Raw genomic sequence first — 15948 nt, 5'->3', positions numbered from 1 at the left:
TTGGCCCAAATAACCATGAGTAGCTACGATATTATAAGTTTCTTCCTCTTGACCGAATCTTAACCATCATTAGCTTCCTCTTGACCGAATCTGTAACCATTATTAGCAAATTCTTTTTCTGTGGTTTCCCTGATCAAACTAGAAGTTACCAAGGAACCATACATGGCACTGAATAGGGAGCCGCCGAATACACCAGCTATACCTAACATGTGGAATGGGTGCCTGAAATACAATCATGAAGTTGAAAGTACTGGAGATTCCTAGAGGTATACCGTCAGAAAAGCTTCCTTGAGTTCATTCGATACGATATATTAATATGAATAGAAATGAATCCTAATCAATTAAGGACGCTTTTATTGTAAGCATTACGATCGTACAAAATATTAAAAATAACAAATTGATGCTAACAATTTAATAGACTAAGGTATCGATCAAAAATATAGTTTTGATAGATTAAAATACATATTTCAATTGATTGAAAATTTTGATATTGCAGTGTCTGAATTAGTTGATTAATACTTAGCGTTATTTTAAGTTATCGTTTGATGGATTAAACAAGTGATTAACACTCTCTAATGTATGATTTCTTGATGTTTTCTCTCGAAGTTTAGATTCCAAGCTTTAATTTGAACAAGAACGGGCTGAATTTCCATTGTCGAACAGTTTCGGCCTCGTCTCGTTGATCGGCTTCATCTCTGTATCCTTTCTGTGCAGCATTGCGATTTGCAGCTCAATATTCAAGATTAAGAACTTGAGTACCGATTGTCAACGGTTGGTCTTGACTTTCAATCGATTCTTGGTCTAAACAATGGCCTTAACCATCTCCGAATCTTCCGTCAACTCTAAACAATGCCTTCGCAGCGTTTCTTTAATGTATTTCTCCATGTGCCGGTTCCTGCTCTCCCTAATTCTCTCTCTCTGCTTCGTCAAGCTTCTTGCTGAATTTGTCAATGCAGGTTATTCTAATCTCTCTCTCTCTCCCTCTCATGGTTTTTAGTAACTTGTTTTTGTTTTTGAAATTTGACTACAAATTCAAGTGAACTTAAATTTCGAAGTCCAAAAACTATAATCTAAACAATTCTCAGTATAGTCTAAATCATTTTTGACAAATGTAGTAGGATCAGAAGGTTATCCTATGAATGATCCAAGCACTGGTAAATGTAAAAGAAACAGGAATGCTAGGCTTAGAAGGTAACATAGGCATTCATTTTTCAAGCCACATTAGTGATTACTTAGTGATTATCGATAATTGCCACATTTAAATGTTCATCTTTTGAACGAGAATGTTGCCACAACTCTGATTATAATTTAGTGACAAAGTCAACTTTCGGATATTTGAATGAATTCTGAAAGTCTTCTTTCTTAAACAAGACGACAGAAGATTTTGAATAGTTTAACCTAAATGTTATGGTAGAGAGTGGCAGAAACAACAATGTCAATGATTTTGATTTGGCTTTAAAATAAAATCATCTACCCCACTAGAAGAGATTAAAGATATTTCTGTCAACTATGACAGCTATGGAGAATCAAGTCTTCCTCCATTCCTCACTTTCTTTAATAAGATGTCTTTAAAATAGTTCAACTTGGCTTTAACCTGCCCATATGTTGGATTTTCAAAATGATGGACTCAAAGGCATTGCATATGGCTGAACGTAAGCTGGTCGTGCAATGTTCACTGGAGAATGTTACTCATTTTACTCTTTGAGCAGGTGCTAAAGGCTCTTTGATTTGGCCCATCATGCTGATTTCTATATACAATAAGAGCTCAACTCCCACATATGATTTGCAGCTGCTTTCGTTCTAATAAGCACTAATGATTATGGAACAGTTGAGATGCTGCCTCCTTCAGATCTCTGTTGCTTTAGCTGTTTCATTTCTGGTTACTGCACAGGATCAGTCAGGTTTGTTGTTGTTGTGTTTCAATGTGTAGCATATGCAAATTTGTCTATATGAAATATAATAAGCTCCGTTTGATAGCTACTTATTTTTTGTTTTTGAAAATTAAGCCTATAAACGCTACTATCACCAAATGGTTGTCAAAGGAAGCCTAAGACTCTCTTTTGTGTACTCTGTTGTTCAGGATTCATTAGCATTGACTGTGGAAATTCAAAGGATTCAAGCTACACAGACAGTGTAACAGGCATCAAGTATATTTCTGATGCAAACTTCACAGAAACTGGAGTAAGTAGGAGCATATCATCAGATTTCAACTCGTCCACTCTTCCACAGCAATTCTGGTATGTTAGAAGCTTTCCTGAAGGGGAGAGGAACTGCTACACCATAAAGCTTGCTCAAGGTAAAGGTTTCAAGTATTTGATCAGAGCGAGTTTCATGTACGGAAACTATGATGGCAAAGGTAATGCGCCGGTTTTTGATCTGTACATGGGAATTAATAAATGGGATTCAGTAGTATTGAGCAATGAATCCAGTATCACAAACAAAGAAGTTGTACATGCACTTCATACATCTTCCGTAAGCATATGCCTGGTGAATACTGGCTTTGGATCACCTTTTATATCAGCATTGGAGTTTAGACTTTTGAAAAATTCTAGCTATGTTACCGATTTCGAATTGTTAGCTCTCCATAGACGGTTGGATGTAGGATCGATTACCAACGAAACTGTTCGGTAAGCCATTTATGAAAAGAATACCAAAAACCTGCTTGGAATGACTTTTCAAGTGTTTTAAAAGGGTGATTTTTAAGCACTTGAAATGACATTCTAATTAGACACTGAAACTTGTTTATTGTAGATGATGATTAAATGTCGTTGTTTCTCTCTCAGGTACCAAGACGATTTTTGTGATCGGATTTGGAGGCCCTATAACTTTCCTAGTTACAAAATTATAAGCACATCATCCACAGTTGATTCAGAAATCAGCAACAGTTATAATTTACCAAGAATTGTAATGAGCACTGCTATCACAACCGATAATGCCAGTGCTCCTCTAGAATTTCACTGGGTTCCTGGAGATCCCAATGCCAAATTTCACTTATTCTTGCACTTTGCTGATTTGGAAAAGCTCCAAGCCAACCAATCGAGGGAATTTAACATCTTTCAAAATGAAAATCATCTTCATGGACCTTTTTCTCCTGATTACTTGCAGTCAACTACATTGTTTACCACAAACCCAATGAGTGGAGAATCTATTGATTTTAAATTTGTAAGAACAAATACATCAAATCTTCCACCCATCCTCAATGCTCTTGAAATCTACACTGTGCTAGATACATCACAATCGCACACTGATGAGCAAGACGGTATGTTCAGAATTTTTGCTAGCCGTTTATTTATCTTTATCATTACCTGAGATGTAACCATACCCTTTCTTGCTTACATTAAATATTGCAGTTAAAGCTCTGACGAGCGTGAAATCATTTTATGGAGTGAGAAAGAATTGGCAGGGTGATCCATGCCTGCCAGAATCCTTCGTGTGGCACGGTCTTAGTTGTAGCTATGATGAGACTCCTAATAGAATCACCTCCTTGTAAGTTTCCAACAATGCTCTCTTTTGGCTGAGTTCTTATCTATCTTCTTTCGTTGACGTCTATAAACTCAACAACAGGAACTTATCTTCAAGTGGGTTGGTGGGGGAAATAGTTACTTCTATATCCGAGCTCAGGTCATTACAATATTTGTAAGTCCAGAAAAGTTATGTAAAGCTCTTCGCTTGTCAGTTTTTCTGATAATGAAACTAAAATGGGTTCTCCCATTCTTTGTAATAACAATAGTCTAAGTCAATCACTTATTCCAGGGATTTATCAAACAATAACTTGAGTGGACCAGTGCCTAGTATGCTATCCGAGTTGCACTCCTTGAAAGTTTTGTGAGTCGTTTTTCTCAGAAATGAATGGATTAATGTATTCAGTGAGAAAACAAATTATGGACTGATGATACATTTGCAGAGACTTGAGGAACAACCCACTTCTTGGTTCTATACCAAGCGAACTCATGGAGAAATCGAAGAATGGATCGCTTACAATAAGGTATCATATTTTTGTTTGAACTTAAAAAAATTCCCAACTCTTCTAATGAGTTAGTTTTGGTTTGCTTTCACCCTACTTTTAGTCAATCTTTCATGAATGTTCCTTTTGCATAAGACAACAAGATTTCTTTTACAAATGCAGTATGTTTTACCTGTCATTATACATCTCCAAAGATCAGGAAATATGCTATTTAAGGAGATTAATGGCAGTGATTACTAGTCTAACGTAAAGTCTTGATATTGTCATCTGCTTTATGGAAGGGTTGGAGGAAACGCCGATGTTTGTGCTTCATCTTCTTGCCAAAAGAAGAAACAGAGTTACGTTGTTCCAATTGTAGCAACAGTTTCATCGTTGCTGGTCCTCTTAGCTGCAATAGTCGTCTGGATTATAATATGGAAAAAACGAGGTTAGACTAAAGTTTTCTTGTACAAGTGTTATGAGTTTTATAACTTTTAAGACATGCTTCTATATGCATGTAATAGGAAGTTTTCATGAACATGCTTCTCAAACCTTCACTCTTTGACAGCCCGAAAACAGCCCATCATAAGACTTGGATCGCTAGAGCCGAAAAAACAGCGGCTATCTTACTCGCAAATACAACGTATGACAAACAACTTTGAGACGAAAATCGGGGAAGGAGGATTTGCAAAAGTATTCCTTGGTTACTTGGACAATACTCAAGTTGCCGTGAAGGTCCTTAAGTCTTCTGTTCAAGGTTATAAAGAGTTTGAAACAGAGGTAAGTCATCATGAGCAGTGTCTGTTGGACAGAAATAATGATAAAACATTGTAGGGCAGCATTCACTTGTATCCTGATCTTAAAGATATGATGAAACTGAAGAACTAAGCTGGAGGAAAAGGAGACCTCGAGTCTAGGAAAGGCAAGGGATTTGAGTGAATAGAAAGGAAAAAGCAAAGGATGAATTTTACTTCAAGAAATATATGATCATGAAACTTATCCAGAAATAATGAAAATTTGAAGTCATAAATAGATAGGTTGACCTTAGCTCGAATGTCGTTTTTCGTCCTTTTTCTAGGTTGCATGCAGTATTGTTTTTTCAATTGCTGAACAGTTCTTGGTCTGGCCTTCTATGTTTCCAATCTTAAGTTATGACCAAAAGCCTCCAGAAGCTTGTCTATCGTAGAAATAATTGTCTTTTGTTTGCGTTTCAGGTCAAACTTTTGCTGAGAATTCATCATACAAACTTGACAAGCCTTGTTGGATTCTGCTATGAAAAGACCAATCTGGTTCTTATCTATGAGTACATAAATAATGGCAACTTAAAAGAGCATCTATTAGGTTTTTGCTGCTGTTACAAGTTCTATTTTAGTTGCTCGGACACTCTTTTCTTCCCCTCTTTTTAGACCTTTATGATGAAGAGTGACAGAAGATTAAAATGATGCAGGTGGAAATGTTAGAGTTCTCAGTTGGGAGGAAAGGATGCAAATAGCGGTCGATGCAGCACAAGGTTGGATGCATTTTTAGCTTCTGTTGTCTTTAATAATGTTTACTGTATTGTTCCTAATTTGCCATGGACTTGAGTGAGGTTTAAAAATCTAGGATTGGAGTATCTGCATCATGGTTGTAAGCCACCAATTGTTCACAGAGATGTGAAGTCTGCAAACATCCTTTTGAATAAAAAATTCCAAGCCAAAATTGCTGATTTTGGTCTATCCAGGAGTTTCCCGACCGAAAGTCGTACTCATTTGACCACAGTTGTTGCAGGCACCGACGGTTATCTCGATCCAGAGTAAGTTTTTCATTTTTTAGTAACCTATAACCTTTTAACAGACAAAATAATTGTACTTGACAACAAAGGTTTTAATCTTCATAGGCACACAGCATAGAAGTAGTTGATTGACTCGACAATTGTGACATATATAATATAACAAACTCCATAGATTTTCAATAAATCAATATATAAAACTTCTTATACTCTTGCATAACAAGTCATGCATCTTGGGTGCAGGTATTATGCAACTGGCTGGCTGACCGAGAAAAGCGACGTTTACAGTTTTGGAGTTCTTATATTGGAAATAATCACTTCCCTTCCAGTCCTTCAAATTGATAGAGCTTCTTCAAAGAGATATCATGTAAGCCAATGGGTTATGAACTTGATGAAAACAGGTGATATAAAGAGCATCGTTGATCAAAGGCTAAGAGGAAACTTCGACTTGAGTTCTGCCTGGAAGGCTGTGGAGATTGCCATGACATGTTTGTCACTGGATTCTACAGAGAGACCAGGCATGAAGGAGGTGGTAAGGGAGTTGAGTGAGTGTTTGACGTTAGAGAGAGCTCGGAAAAGAAGGAACGTCGATTCTGATACTGGAAAATCAAATACAGTTACTAGAAATTTCAGAGAGAGCGAAGTAACACCTCGTGCTAGGTAGCTTCTACTGCTATATATGTTCAAAACAATCTATTGCAAACAATCAAGAGCGAGCCCGGTCGTGTCGGGTTGGCAGAACCTCAATATGTTATGTCGAGGTATACAAGAAACATTTTGGTGTCTTTTGGGTATGTCATTGTTTCAATGTGGTAGGGAAGATTGTGTGGAGCAATGGAGAATGTTTTATATGCATAAAACTAAGCAGCATCATTGCATAGCTTTTGTAGATAATGATATGAACTCTGAAAATATGAGCTTTTGCCATTCTCATTCATTCAACCAAGGAGCTCCTTTTCCTTTCCTTTCCTTATGCTTTTTATACTCTTCATGATTTGGATTTTAGTTCTCATCCACTGCCAACAAATCTTCTATGATTTTTTTCCCTTTTATCTAATTTCCATAGAAAATATTCATCTCCATTTTTCTCTTGTTAGTATAGTCGAGTTCGTTGAAGTTAATATTTAACTAGGAAATAACCAGTTCGAAAACGAACTCCATAGACTGTAGTGGCCATAAAACTATATCAATAATTAAAAAATTAAGGTATCGATCAAAATATCGCTCAACAGATAAAAAATTGTTGTCTATGTGAATAAAATATTTGAATGATTTGAGATATATGTTGAGGATATTTGAATCAATTCTAAATGTCTCCTTTCTTAACAAGACGACAGAACGTTTTGATTAGTTTAACCTAAATGTTATGCTAGAGGGTAGAAGAAACAACAATGTCAATGCTTTTGATTTGGCTTTGAAATAAAAGCATCCACCCGGGAAGAGATGAAAGGTATTTTTGTCAACTGTGACAGCTATGGAGAATTAAGTCTTCCTCCCTTCCTCATTTTTTTAATATGATGTCTTTAAAATAGTTCAACTTGGCTATGGAATCGAGGGCATTGCGTAAGGCTGAACGAAGCTGGTTATGCAGTGCTTCACTGGATAATGCTACTTGCCTTTTTGACCAGGTATTAACGGCTCTTTGATTTCCCCTATCATGATGAGCTCTGTCTATAAAAAGAGCTAAGCTCTCATATAAGTTTTGGAGCTGCTATCTTTCCATTAAGCAGTAATGATTATGGAGCTGTTAAGATACTGCTTCTTTCAGATACTTCTTGTGTTAGCTGTTTCATTTCTGGTTAATGCACAAGATCAGTCAGGTTTATTGCTGTGTATCTTTCAATGTGTAGCATATGCAAAGTTGTCTATATCTTTCAATTTTTATCTTTCTTGGGAGGGAGTCCCGACTAAATTAGGGAATGATTATGGGTTTATAAGGAATACATCTTCATTGGTATGAGACCTTTTGGGGAAGCCCAAAGCAAAGCCATGAGAGCTTATGCTCAAAGTGGACAATATCATACCATTGTGGAGATCCGTGATTCCTAACATGGTATCAGAGTCGTGCCCTTACCTTAGCTATGTCAATAGAATCCTCAAATGTCGAACAAAGAAGTTGTGAACCTAAAAGATGTAGTCAAAAGTGACTCAAGTGTCGAACAAAGAGTGTACTTTGTTCGGGAACTCCAGAGAAGGAGTCGAGCCTCGATTAAGGGGAGGCTATTCGAGGCTAATTTAGGGAATGATCGTGAGTTTATGAGTAAGGAATACATCTTCATTGGTATGAGACCTTTTGGGGAAGCCCAAAGCAAATCCATGAGAGCTTATGCTCAAAGTGGACAATATCATACCATTGTGGAGATCTGTGATTCCTAACCGTTTCTTTGTTTTGTTCTCTACGTTTTACATATGTTTTCAAAACCCAAGCATGTTGAGAAAAAGATTAGTTTTTGAGAATTTGTGCTCTGTTTTTTGGAATTTGACTAAGAAAACTGTGAGAAAACAGTAAAAGTTTCAAAAACCAGAAACCAAAAGGTTGTTAAAGGAGGCCTAAGACTCTGTTTGTGTACTCTGTTGTTCAGGATTCGTTAGCATTGACTGTGGAAATTCAAAGGATTCAAGCTACACAGACAGTGTAACAGGCATAAAGTACATTTCTGATGCAAACTTCACAGAAACTGGATTAAGTAAGAGCATATCATCAGATTTCAAAGCCACCACTCTTCCACAGCAATTCTGGTATGTTAGAAGCTTTCCTGAAGGGGAGAGGAACTGTTACACCATAAAGCTTGCTCAAGGTAAGGGTTTCAAGTATTTGATTAGAGCGAGTTTCATGTACGGAAACTATGACGACAAAGGTATACCGCCAGTTTTTGATCTGTATATGGGAATTAATAAATGGGATTCAGTAGTACTGAGCAACGAATCCAGTATCATAACCAAAGAAGTTATACATGCGCTTCCGACATCTTCTGTATTCGTATGTCTGGTGAATACTGGCTTTGGATCACCTTTTATATCAGCATTGGAGTTTAGACTTTTGAAAAATGCTAGCTATGTTACCGATTCCGAATTGTTAGCTCTCCATAGACGGTTGGATGTAGGATCGATTACTAACGAAACTGTTCGGTAAGCCATTTATGAAAAAGAATACCAATAGCCTGCATGCTTATTTAGACTGAAACTTGTTTATAGAAGCTGATGACTAAGTTTCCTTGTCCTTCTCTCAGGTACCGAGACGATTTTTGTGATCGGATTTGGTTGCCCTTCAACTTTCTTAATTACAAGATTATAAGCACATCATCCACAGTTGATTCAGGAATCAGCAACAGTTATAATTTACCAAGAATTGTAATGAGCACCGCTATTACGACCGATAATGCCAGTGCTCCTCTTGAATTTCACTGGGTTCCTGAAGATCCCAGTGCCAAATATCACATATTCTTGCACTTTGCTGATTTGCAAAAGCTTCAAATGAACCAATCAAGGGAATTTTACATCTATCAAAATGAGGAATATTTTAATGGGCCTTTCTCTCCTGATTATTTGCAGTCAACTACATTGTTTAGCACAAAACCAATGAGTGGAGAAACTATTGCATTTAAATTTGTAAAAACTAATACATCAAATCTTCCACCTATCCTCAATGCTCTTGAAGTCTACAGGGTCCTAGAAACATCAGAATCCCGCACCGATGAGCAGGACGGTATGTTCTGAATTTTTGCTAGCAGTTTATTTATCTTTATCATTACCTGAGATGTAGCTATACTCTTTCTTTCTTACATTAAATATTGCAGTTAAAGCTATGACGAACGTGAAATCTTTTTATGGAGTGAGAAAGAATTGGCAGGGTGATCCATGCCAGCCAGAATCCTTCGTGTGGCACGGTCTTAGTTGTAGCTATGATGAGACTCCTAATCGAATCACCTCCTTGTAAGTTTCCAACAATGCTCCCTTTTGGCTGAGTTCTTATCTATCTTCATTCGTTAACGTCGATAAATTCGACACAGGAACTTATCTTCAAGTGGGTTGGTGGGGGAAATAGCTACTTCTATATCCGAGCTCACGTTGTTACAATATTTGTAAGTCCAGAAAGGTTACGTAAACTCTTCGCTTGTCAGTTTTTCTGATAATGAAACTAAAATGGGGTTTCCTGTTCTTTGTAAAATAGTCTAAGTGAACTGCTTATGCCAGGGATTTATCAAACAATAACTTGAGTGGACCAGTGCCTAGTCTTCTATCCGAGTTGCACTCCTTGAAAGTTTTGTGAGTCATTTTTCTGAGAAATGAATGGTTTATTATATTCAGTGAGAAAACTAATTATGGACTGATGATACGTTTTCAGAGACTTAAGAAACAACCCACATCTTGATTCAATACCAAGCGAACTCATGGAGAAATCGAAAAATGGATCGCTTACAATAAGGTATCTTATCTTTGTTTGAAGTTAAAAAAATTCTAACTCTTCCAATGAGTTTCAATAGTTTTGGTTTGTTTTCATCTGATTTAATAGTCATCGTTCATGCATATTCCTTTTGCATAAGACAAAAAGAAGTATGTTCTTGTAACAGCCTAAGTCCACCGCTAGCAGATATTGTCTTTTTTGGGTCTTTCCCTCAAGGTTTATAAAACGCGTCTGCTAGGGAGAGGTTTCCAAACTCTAATAAAGAATGTTTGTTCCCCCCTCCAACCGATGTGGGCTCTCACAATCCACCCCCCCCCCCTCCCCCCCGCCCGCCCCTTCGGGAGCCAGCGTCCTCGTTGACACTCATTCCTCTCTCCAAACGATGTGGGATCTCACAATCCACCCCCCTTTGGAACCCGCCCGGTGTCTAGCTTTGATTCTATTTGTAATAGCCTAAGCCCACAGCTAGCAGATATTGTCCTCTTTAGGCTTTCCCTCAAGGTTTTTTAAACATGTCTACTAGGGAGAGGTTTCCACACCCTTATAAAGAATGTTTTGTTCCCCTCTCAAACCGATGTGAGATCTCACAATCCACTCCCCCTTCAGGGCCAGCGTCCTCGCTGACACTCGTTCCTCTCTCCAATCGATGTGGGATCTCACAATCCACCCCCCTTCTGGACCCAGCGTTCTCGCTGGCACTCCACCCGGTGTCTGGCTCTGATACCATTTGTAACAGCCTAAGCCCACCGTTAACAGATATTGTCCTCTTTAGGTTTTCCCTCAAGGTTCTTAAAAAATCAGGAAATAAGCCCACCGTTAGCAGATATTGTCCTCTTTATGTTTATTCCCCTCTCCAATCGATGTGGGATCTCAGAGTTCTACCTACCATTAGCATCTCCAAAGATCAGGAAATATGCTATTTAAGGAAATTAATGGCAGTGATTACTAGTCTAACTTAAAGTCTTGATATTTTCATCTGCTTTATGGAAGGGTTGGAGGAAACGCCGATGTTTGTGCTTCATCTTCTTGCCAAAAGAAGAAAAAGAGTTACGTTATTCCAATTATAGCATCAGTTTCGTCGTTGCTGGTCCTCGTAGCTGCAATAGCCGTCGGGATTATAATTTGGAGAAAACGAGGTTAGACTAAAGTTTTCTTGTGCAAGAGATGTGAGTTTTATAACTTTTAAGACGTGCTTCTATATGCATGTAATAGGAAGTTTTCGTGATCATGCTTCTTAAATCTTCACATGTTGACAGCCCGAAAACAGCCCGATGTAAGAATAACATCGCTAGAGCCAAAAAAACACCAGCTATCTTACTCACAAATACAGCATATGACAAACAACTTTGAGACGAAAATCGGGGAAGGAGGATTTGCAAAAGTATTCCTTGGTTACTTGGACAATACTCAAGTTGCCGTTAAGGTCCTTAAGGCTTCTGTTCAAGGTTATAAAGAATTTGAAGCAGAGGTCAGTCATCATGAAAACATAAAGACCATCTTAGTTATCCAAATGTTAATTGCTGACTTGATTTTTTAGTATTCAGTTCTTGGCTCTTTTGGAGGATTCTTGTTCAAGTTGATTCTACATTTTGTTCTTGGTTTTCTGTTTTTGAAAATTATGTTCGTTGTCTCGCAATTTTTTGGCATGTTTTTCACGTTCCCTAAAAACACATCTAAATTATAAACGAAATTTCAAAAACAAAATCAAGTTTATAAAAACCACATTAATTTTGATTTTGTTATAGAAAACATTTTTAAAATGTAGGTAATAAAGTAAGAATGCTATAGGTGCAAGTTGTGTTTGTATGCTTTAACTTTAAAAAAAATATAATGATTATGGAACACAGGCCTAGTAAATCAAAATTTACTGCTAAGTTGTTAGCTCATTGGTAGATGGCCGTGTCTGTTTGTTTGTAACTGTCCAAGCCTACTGCTAGTAGATATTGTCCTCTTTGGGCTTTTCCCTTCAGGCTTCCCCTCAAGGTTTTTAAAACGTGTCTGCTGGGGAGAGGTTTCCACATCCTTATAAAGAATGTTTCGTTCTCCTCCTCAACTAATGTGGGATTTCATAATCCACTCCCTTTCGGGGCCCATCGTCCTCGTTGGCACTCGTTCCCTTTTCCAATCGATGTGGGACCCCCCAATCCACCCTTCTTCGGAGCCTAGTGTCCTTGTTGGCACACCGTCTCGTGTCCATCCCCTTTCGGGGCTTGGCCTCCTCGTTGGCACATCGCCCGGTGTCTTACTCTGATACCATTTGTAACGGTCCAAGCCTACCGTTAGCAAGTATTGTACTCTTTGAGCATTCCCTTTCGGGCTTCCACTCAATGTTTTTAAAACGTGTCTGCTAGAGAGAGGTTTCCACACCCTTATAAAAAATGTTTTGTTCCTCCCCAACCAATGTGAGATTTCACATGGTTGGATAGAAATAATGACAAAACATTGTAGAGCAGCACTCACTTGTTACATGATCTTAAAAGATATAACAAAACTACAAGAACTAAGCTAGGAGAAACAGAAGACCTCGAGTCTAGGAACGGGAAGAGATTTGAATGAATAGAAAGGAAAAAACAAAGTCGTAACTTCACCTCAAGAAAAATATGATCAAGAAACTTCTTATCCAGAAATAAAGAAAATTTGAAGTCATAAATAGACACTACTCAAAACTTCATATGTTCTTTGATTTTCCTTTGCTCGAATATCGTTTTTCGTCCTTTTTCTAGGTCGCATGCAGTAATCATTTTTCAATTGCTGAACAGTTCTTGATCTGGCCTTCTATGTTTCCTCTCAAGTTATGACCAAAAGGCTCCAGCAGCTTGTCTGTGGTAGAAATAATTTTGTCTTTTGTTTGCATTTCAGGTTAAACTTTTGCTGAGAATTCATCATACAAACTTAACAAGCCTTGTTGGATTCTGCTGTGAAAATACCAATCTGGTTCTTATCTATGAGTACATAAATAATGGCAACTTAAAAGAGCATCTATCAGGTTTTTGCTGCTGTGACAATTTCTATTTTAGTTCTTCCCCTCTTTTTAGTTCTTTATGATGAAGAGTGATATCCCACATCGGTTGGGGGAGGAGAACGAAACACCCTTTATAAGGGTGTGGAAACCTCTTCCTAGCAGACACGTTTTAAAGCCTTGAGGGGAAGCCCATAAGGGAAAGCCCAAAGAGGACAATATCTGCAAGCGGTGGGCCTGAGCTGTTACAAATAGTATCAGAACCAGACATTGGGCAATGTGCCAGCAAGGAGGCTGTTCCCTGAAAGGGGTAGACACGAGGCGGTGTGCCAGTTAGGACGCTGGGCTCCGAAGGGAGTGGATTTGGTGGGGGTCCCACATCGATTGGAGAAAGGAATGAGTGCCAGCGAGGACGCTGGGTCCTAAAGGGGGGTGGATTGTGATATCCCACGTCGGTTGGGGAGGAGAACGAAACACCTTTTATAAGGGTGCGGAAACCTTTCTCTAGCAGACGCATTTTAAAGCCTTGAGGGGAAGTCCGTAAGGGAAAACCCATATCTGCTAGCGGTGAGCCTCGGCCGTTACAAAGAGTGACAGAAGATCAAAATGATGCAGGTGGAAATGTAAGAGTTCTGAGTTGGGAGGAAAGGATGCAAATAGCGGTCGATGCAGCACAAGGTTGGATGCCATTTTAGCTTTTGTTGTCTTTAATAATGTTTACTGTGTTGTTTCTGAATACTCATGGACTTGAATGAGGTTTAAAATCCTAGGACTGGAGTACCTGCATCATGGTTGTAAGCCACCAATAGTTCACAGAGATGTGAAGTCTGCAAACATCCTTTTGAATGAAAATTTTCAAGCCAAAATTGCTGATTTTGGTCTATCCAAGAGTTTCCCGACCGAAACTCGTTCTCATTTGACGACAGTTGTTGCAGGCACCGAGGGTTATCTCGATCCCGAGTAAGTCTTTCATTTATTTACTCCCCTTTCTTGTTTTTTTATTGGAGAAATACGTAGGCCTATTTATAATAGAGGAAAGCTTACTATATAAGAAACATAAAAGAAAAGCTAACTAATCCTTGCGAAGCAGCGCGACGAGACCGATAGGACTTTATGGCGTTGGCCTGTAAATGGACCTTTATGAGAATATCTGTTTTTGCTACCTTGGGTTTTCCCCCATCATCGGACTTTGGTCAAACATGATTTTCATTTCCTTATTGATGTCAACCATAGAGCTTGCACCCAGACAAAAAAGGTGAGCGTCGGGAATGATTTAGTCGGGGACACTTTTACTTGATTTTACTCATTAGATTCAGTAGTAGATTTTTCCAAAATTAGCTTGGTTCCAGCACCGGGAATAAATGATGAAAAGATTTTGGAATGCACATATCACCCCAGACATTTCACCCAAGGGATTGGCCAGATTAGTGGGATAGATTTTGGCTCTGCTTCAACTTCGTGAGAAGTGATTGTACCCGTAGTAAAAGAGATCTCAGTCTCGAGAGGTACCATATCATATGTGTAACGAAAACGGGGACATCGGGGATAGGGAATAGGAAATAGAATTGAAAAGCTAACCAATTCTCTTGGGAATAGGAAGAAAAACTAACTAATCCTCTAGGAATAAGAAACAATACAGAAAATCAAACAAAATAGGCTAATTCTCTTACTAAATGAGATTACACCAATATTCCTCAAAGTTATTCCTTCGACATTTTCCCTCAAACCGAGTAATAGATATCATTCATTCTCAGCATGGATACTAACTCATGAAACAATAAGTTGATAAGTTTCGAGGGCCGTAACTCGTGCATAACAAATTGAATAAGATTATGAGCGAGTTCTAAGGCTCTAGCCATAGACTCTCAATATATATAAAACTAATACTCTTGCATAACAAGTCGTGCATCTTGGGTGCAGGTACTACGCAACTGGTTGGTTGACCGAGAAAAGCGACGTTTATAGTTTTGGAGTTCTGATATTGGAAATAATCACTTCCCTTCCGGTCCTCCAAATTGATAGAGCATCTTCAGAGAGGTATCATATAAGCCAATGGGTTAGGGACTTGATGAAAACAGGTGATATAGAGAGCATCGTTGATCAAAGGCTAAGAGGAAACTTTGACTTGAGCTCTGCTTGGAAGGCTGTGGAGATTGCGATGACATGTTTGTCCATGGATTCTACAGAGAGACCAGACATGAAGGAGGTGGTAAGGGATTTGAGTGAGTGTTTGGGGTTAGAGAGAGCTCGGAAAAGAAGGAACGTCGGTTTTGATACTGGAAAATCGAATACAGTTACTAGGAATTTCAGAGAGAGTGAAGTAACACCTCGTTCTAGGTAGCTTCTACTGTTATCTGTGTTCAAAACAATCTATTGCAAACATCCATGAGTGAGCCCGGTCAAGTCGGGTCGGCAGAACCTCGATATGTTATGTCGAGTTATACAAGAAACAATTTGGTGTCGTTTGGGTATGTCGTTTCAATGTTGTAGGGAAGATTGTGTGGATCAATGGAGAATACTTTATATGCATAAAACTAAGCTGTGTGTATAATGATATGAACTCTGAATGTATAAATATTTTAATGTAAGAGTATTTTAAATTTTTTTAAAAAAAATTGTGTTTTTTTAATTTTTTTTATAAAATGTTTAAAGCTATTAATAAAAATTTTAAAACGGTATAATATATTACACATGAATGACAACATTCAAATTCATAATCCGTAATAGTGTTTTTTAGTCTCGAAATTTGAATATCTAATATATATATATATATATATATATATATATTTTTTTTTTTGATAATATAATATTTGATAAGTTATTAAATAGTGGAATTTCTTTTTTTTTTTTTTTTTTGTCAATCAAACCTAATT

The 15948-nt window shown here is 37.9% G+C and overlaps 2 protein-coding genes across 4 annotated transcripts; both read left to right on the top strand.

Annotated features, from left to right (window-relative positions):
• The first annotated feature begins 584 nt into the window (after positions 1 to 584).
• LOC111788604 (putative leucine-rich repeat receptor-like protein kinase At2g19210) lies at positions 585 to 7340 on the top strand. Of its 3 annotated transcripts, XR_002814180.2 has the most exons (16): positions 585 to 956; positions 1710 to 1901; positions 2081 to 2627; positions 2784 to 3259; positions 3351 to 3486; positions 3565 to 3636; positions 3754 to 3825; positions 3905 to 3985; positions 4246 to 4391; positions 4512 to 4723; positions 5158 to 5284; positions 5391 to 5453; positions 5546 to 5735; positions 5955 to 6472; positions 7085 to 7161; positions 7244 to 7340. XR_002814180.2 is itself a non-coding variant. In XM_087121600.1 (14 exons), the coding sequence occupies exons 1-14, from the start codon at positions 951 to 953 to the stop codon at positions 6373 to 6375; spliced, it is 2622 nt and encodes an 873-aa protein (XP_086977726.1). In that variant the 5' UTR covers positions 585 to 950; the 3' UTR covers positions 6376 to 6675. The 3 variants fall into 3 exon arrangements, 2 of the variants coding, with proteins under 2 accessions (XP_086977726.1, XP_023524766.2); XM_087121600.1 differs by lacking the exons at positions 7085 to 7161; positions 7244 to 7340 and having other exon boundaries at positions 1829 to 1901; positions 5955 to 6675; XM_023668998.2 differs by lacking the exons at positions 7085 to 7161; positions 7244 to 7340 and having other exon boundaries at positions 586 to 956; positions 5955 to 6675.
• A 103-nt stretch (positions 7341 to 7443) lies between these two features.
• Positions 7444 to 15656, top strand: LOC111787649 (putative leucine-rich repeat receptor-like protein kinase At2g19210). Its single transcript, XM_087121041.1, has 13 exons — positions 7444 to 7531; positions 8294 to 8840; positions 8942 to 9417; positions 9509 to 9644; positions 9722 to 9793; positions 9906 to 9977; positions 10057 to 10137; positions 11107 to 11252; positions 11373 to 11584; positions 12976 to 13102; positions 13691 to 13753; positions 13846 to 14035; positions 14996 to 15656. Exons 1-13 carry the CDS (start codon positions 7444 to 7446, stop codon positions 15414 to 15416), a joined length of 2631 nt encoding a protein of 876 aa, XP_086977167.1. The 3' UTR covers positions 15417 to 15656.
• Positions 15657 to 15948: the final 292 nt, after the last annotated feature.

Source organism: Cucurbita pepo, chromosome 2 (assembly GCF_057944985.1).
Source record: "Cucurbita pepo subsp. pepo isolate OVF chromosome 2, ASM5794498v1, whole genome shotgun sequence".
Lineage (NCBI taxonomy): Eukaryota > Viridiplantae > Streptophyta > Magnoliopsida > Cucurbitales > Cucurbitaceae > Cucurbita > Cucurbita pepo.
Note: the sequence above shows the minus strand (reverse complement) of the source record. Positions and strands in the feature narration are given on the sequence as shown.

Excerpts from the sequence above, each read along its gene's own strand:
- LOC111788604 (XM_023668998.2), top strand. The coding sequence starts at position 1,814 with ATGATTATGGAACAGTTGAGATGCTGCCTCCTTCAGATCTCTGTTGCT. Across the intron at positions 1,902-2,080 it reads TACTGCACAGGATCAGTCAG|GATTCATTAGCATTGACTGT; the intron begins GTTTGTTGTTGT and ends TCTGTTGTTCAG. Across the intron at positions 5,736-5,954 it reads GACGGTTATCTCGATCCAGA|GTATTATGCAACTGGCTGGC; the intron begins GTAAGTTTTTCA and ends TCTTGGGTGCAG.
- LOC111787649 (XM_087121041.1), top strand. The coding sequence starts at position 7,444 with ATGATTATGGAGCTGTTAAGATACTGCTTCTTTCAGATACTTCTTGTG. Across the intron at positions 9,794-9,905 it reads CTCACGTTGTTACAATATTT|GGATTTATCAAACAATAACT; the intron begins GTAAGTCCAGAA and ends TGCTTATGCCAG. Across the intron at positions 11,253-11,372 it reads TATAATTTGGAGAAAACGAG|CCCGAAAACAGCCCGATGTA; the intron begins GTTAGACTAAAG and ends ACATGTTGACAG.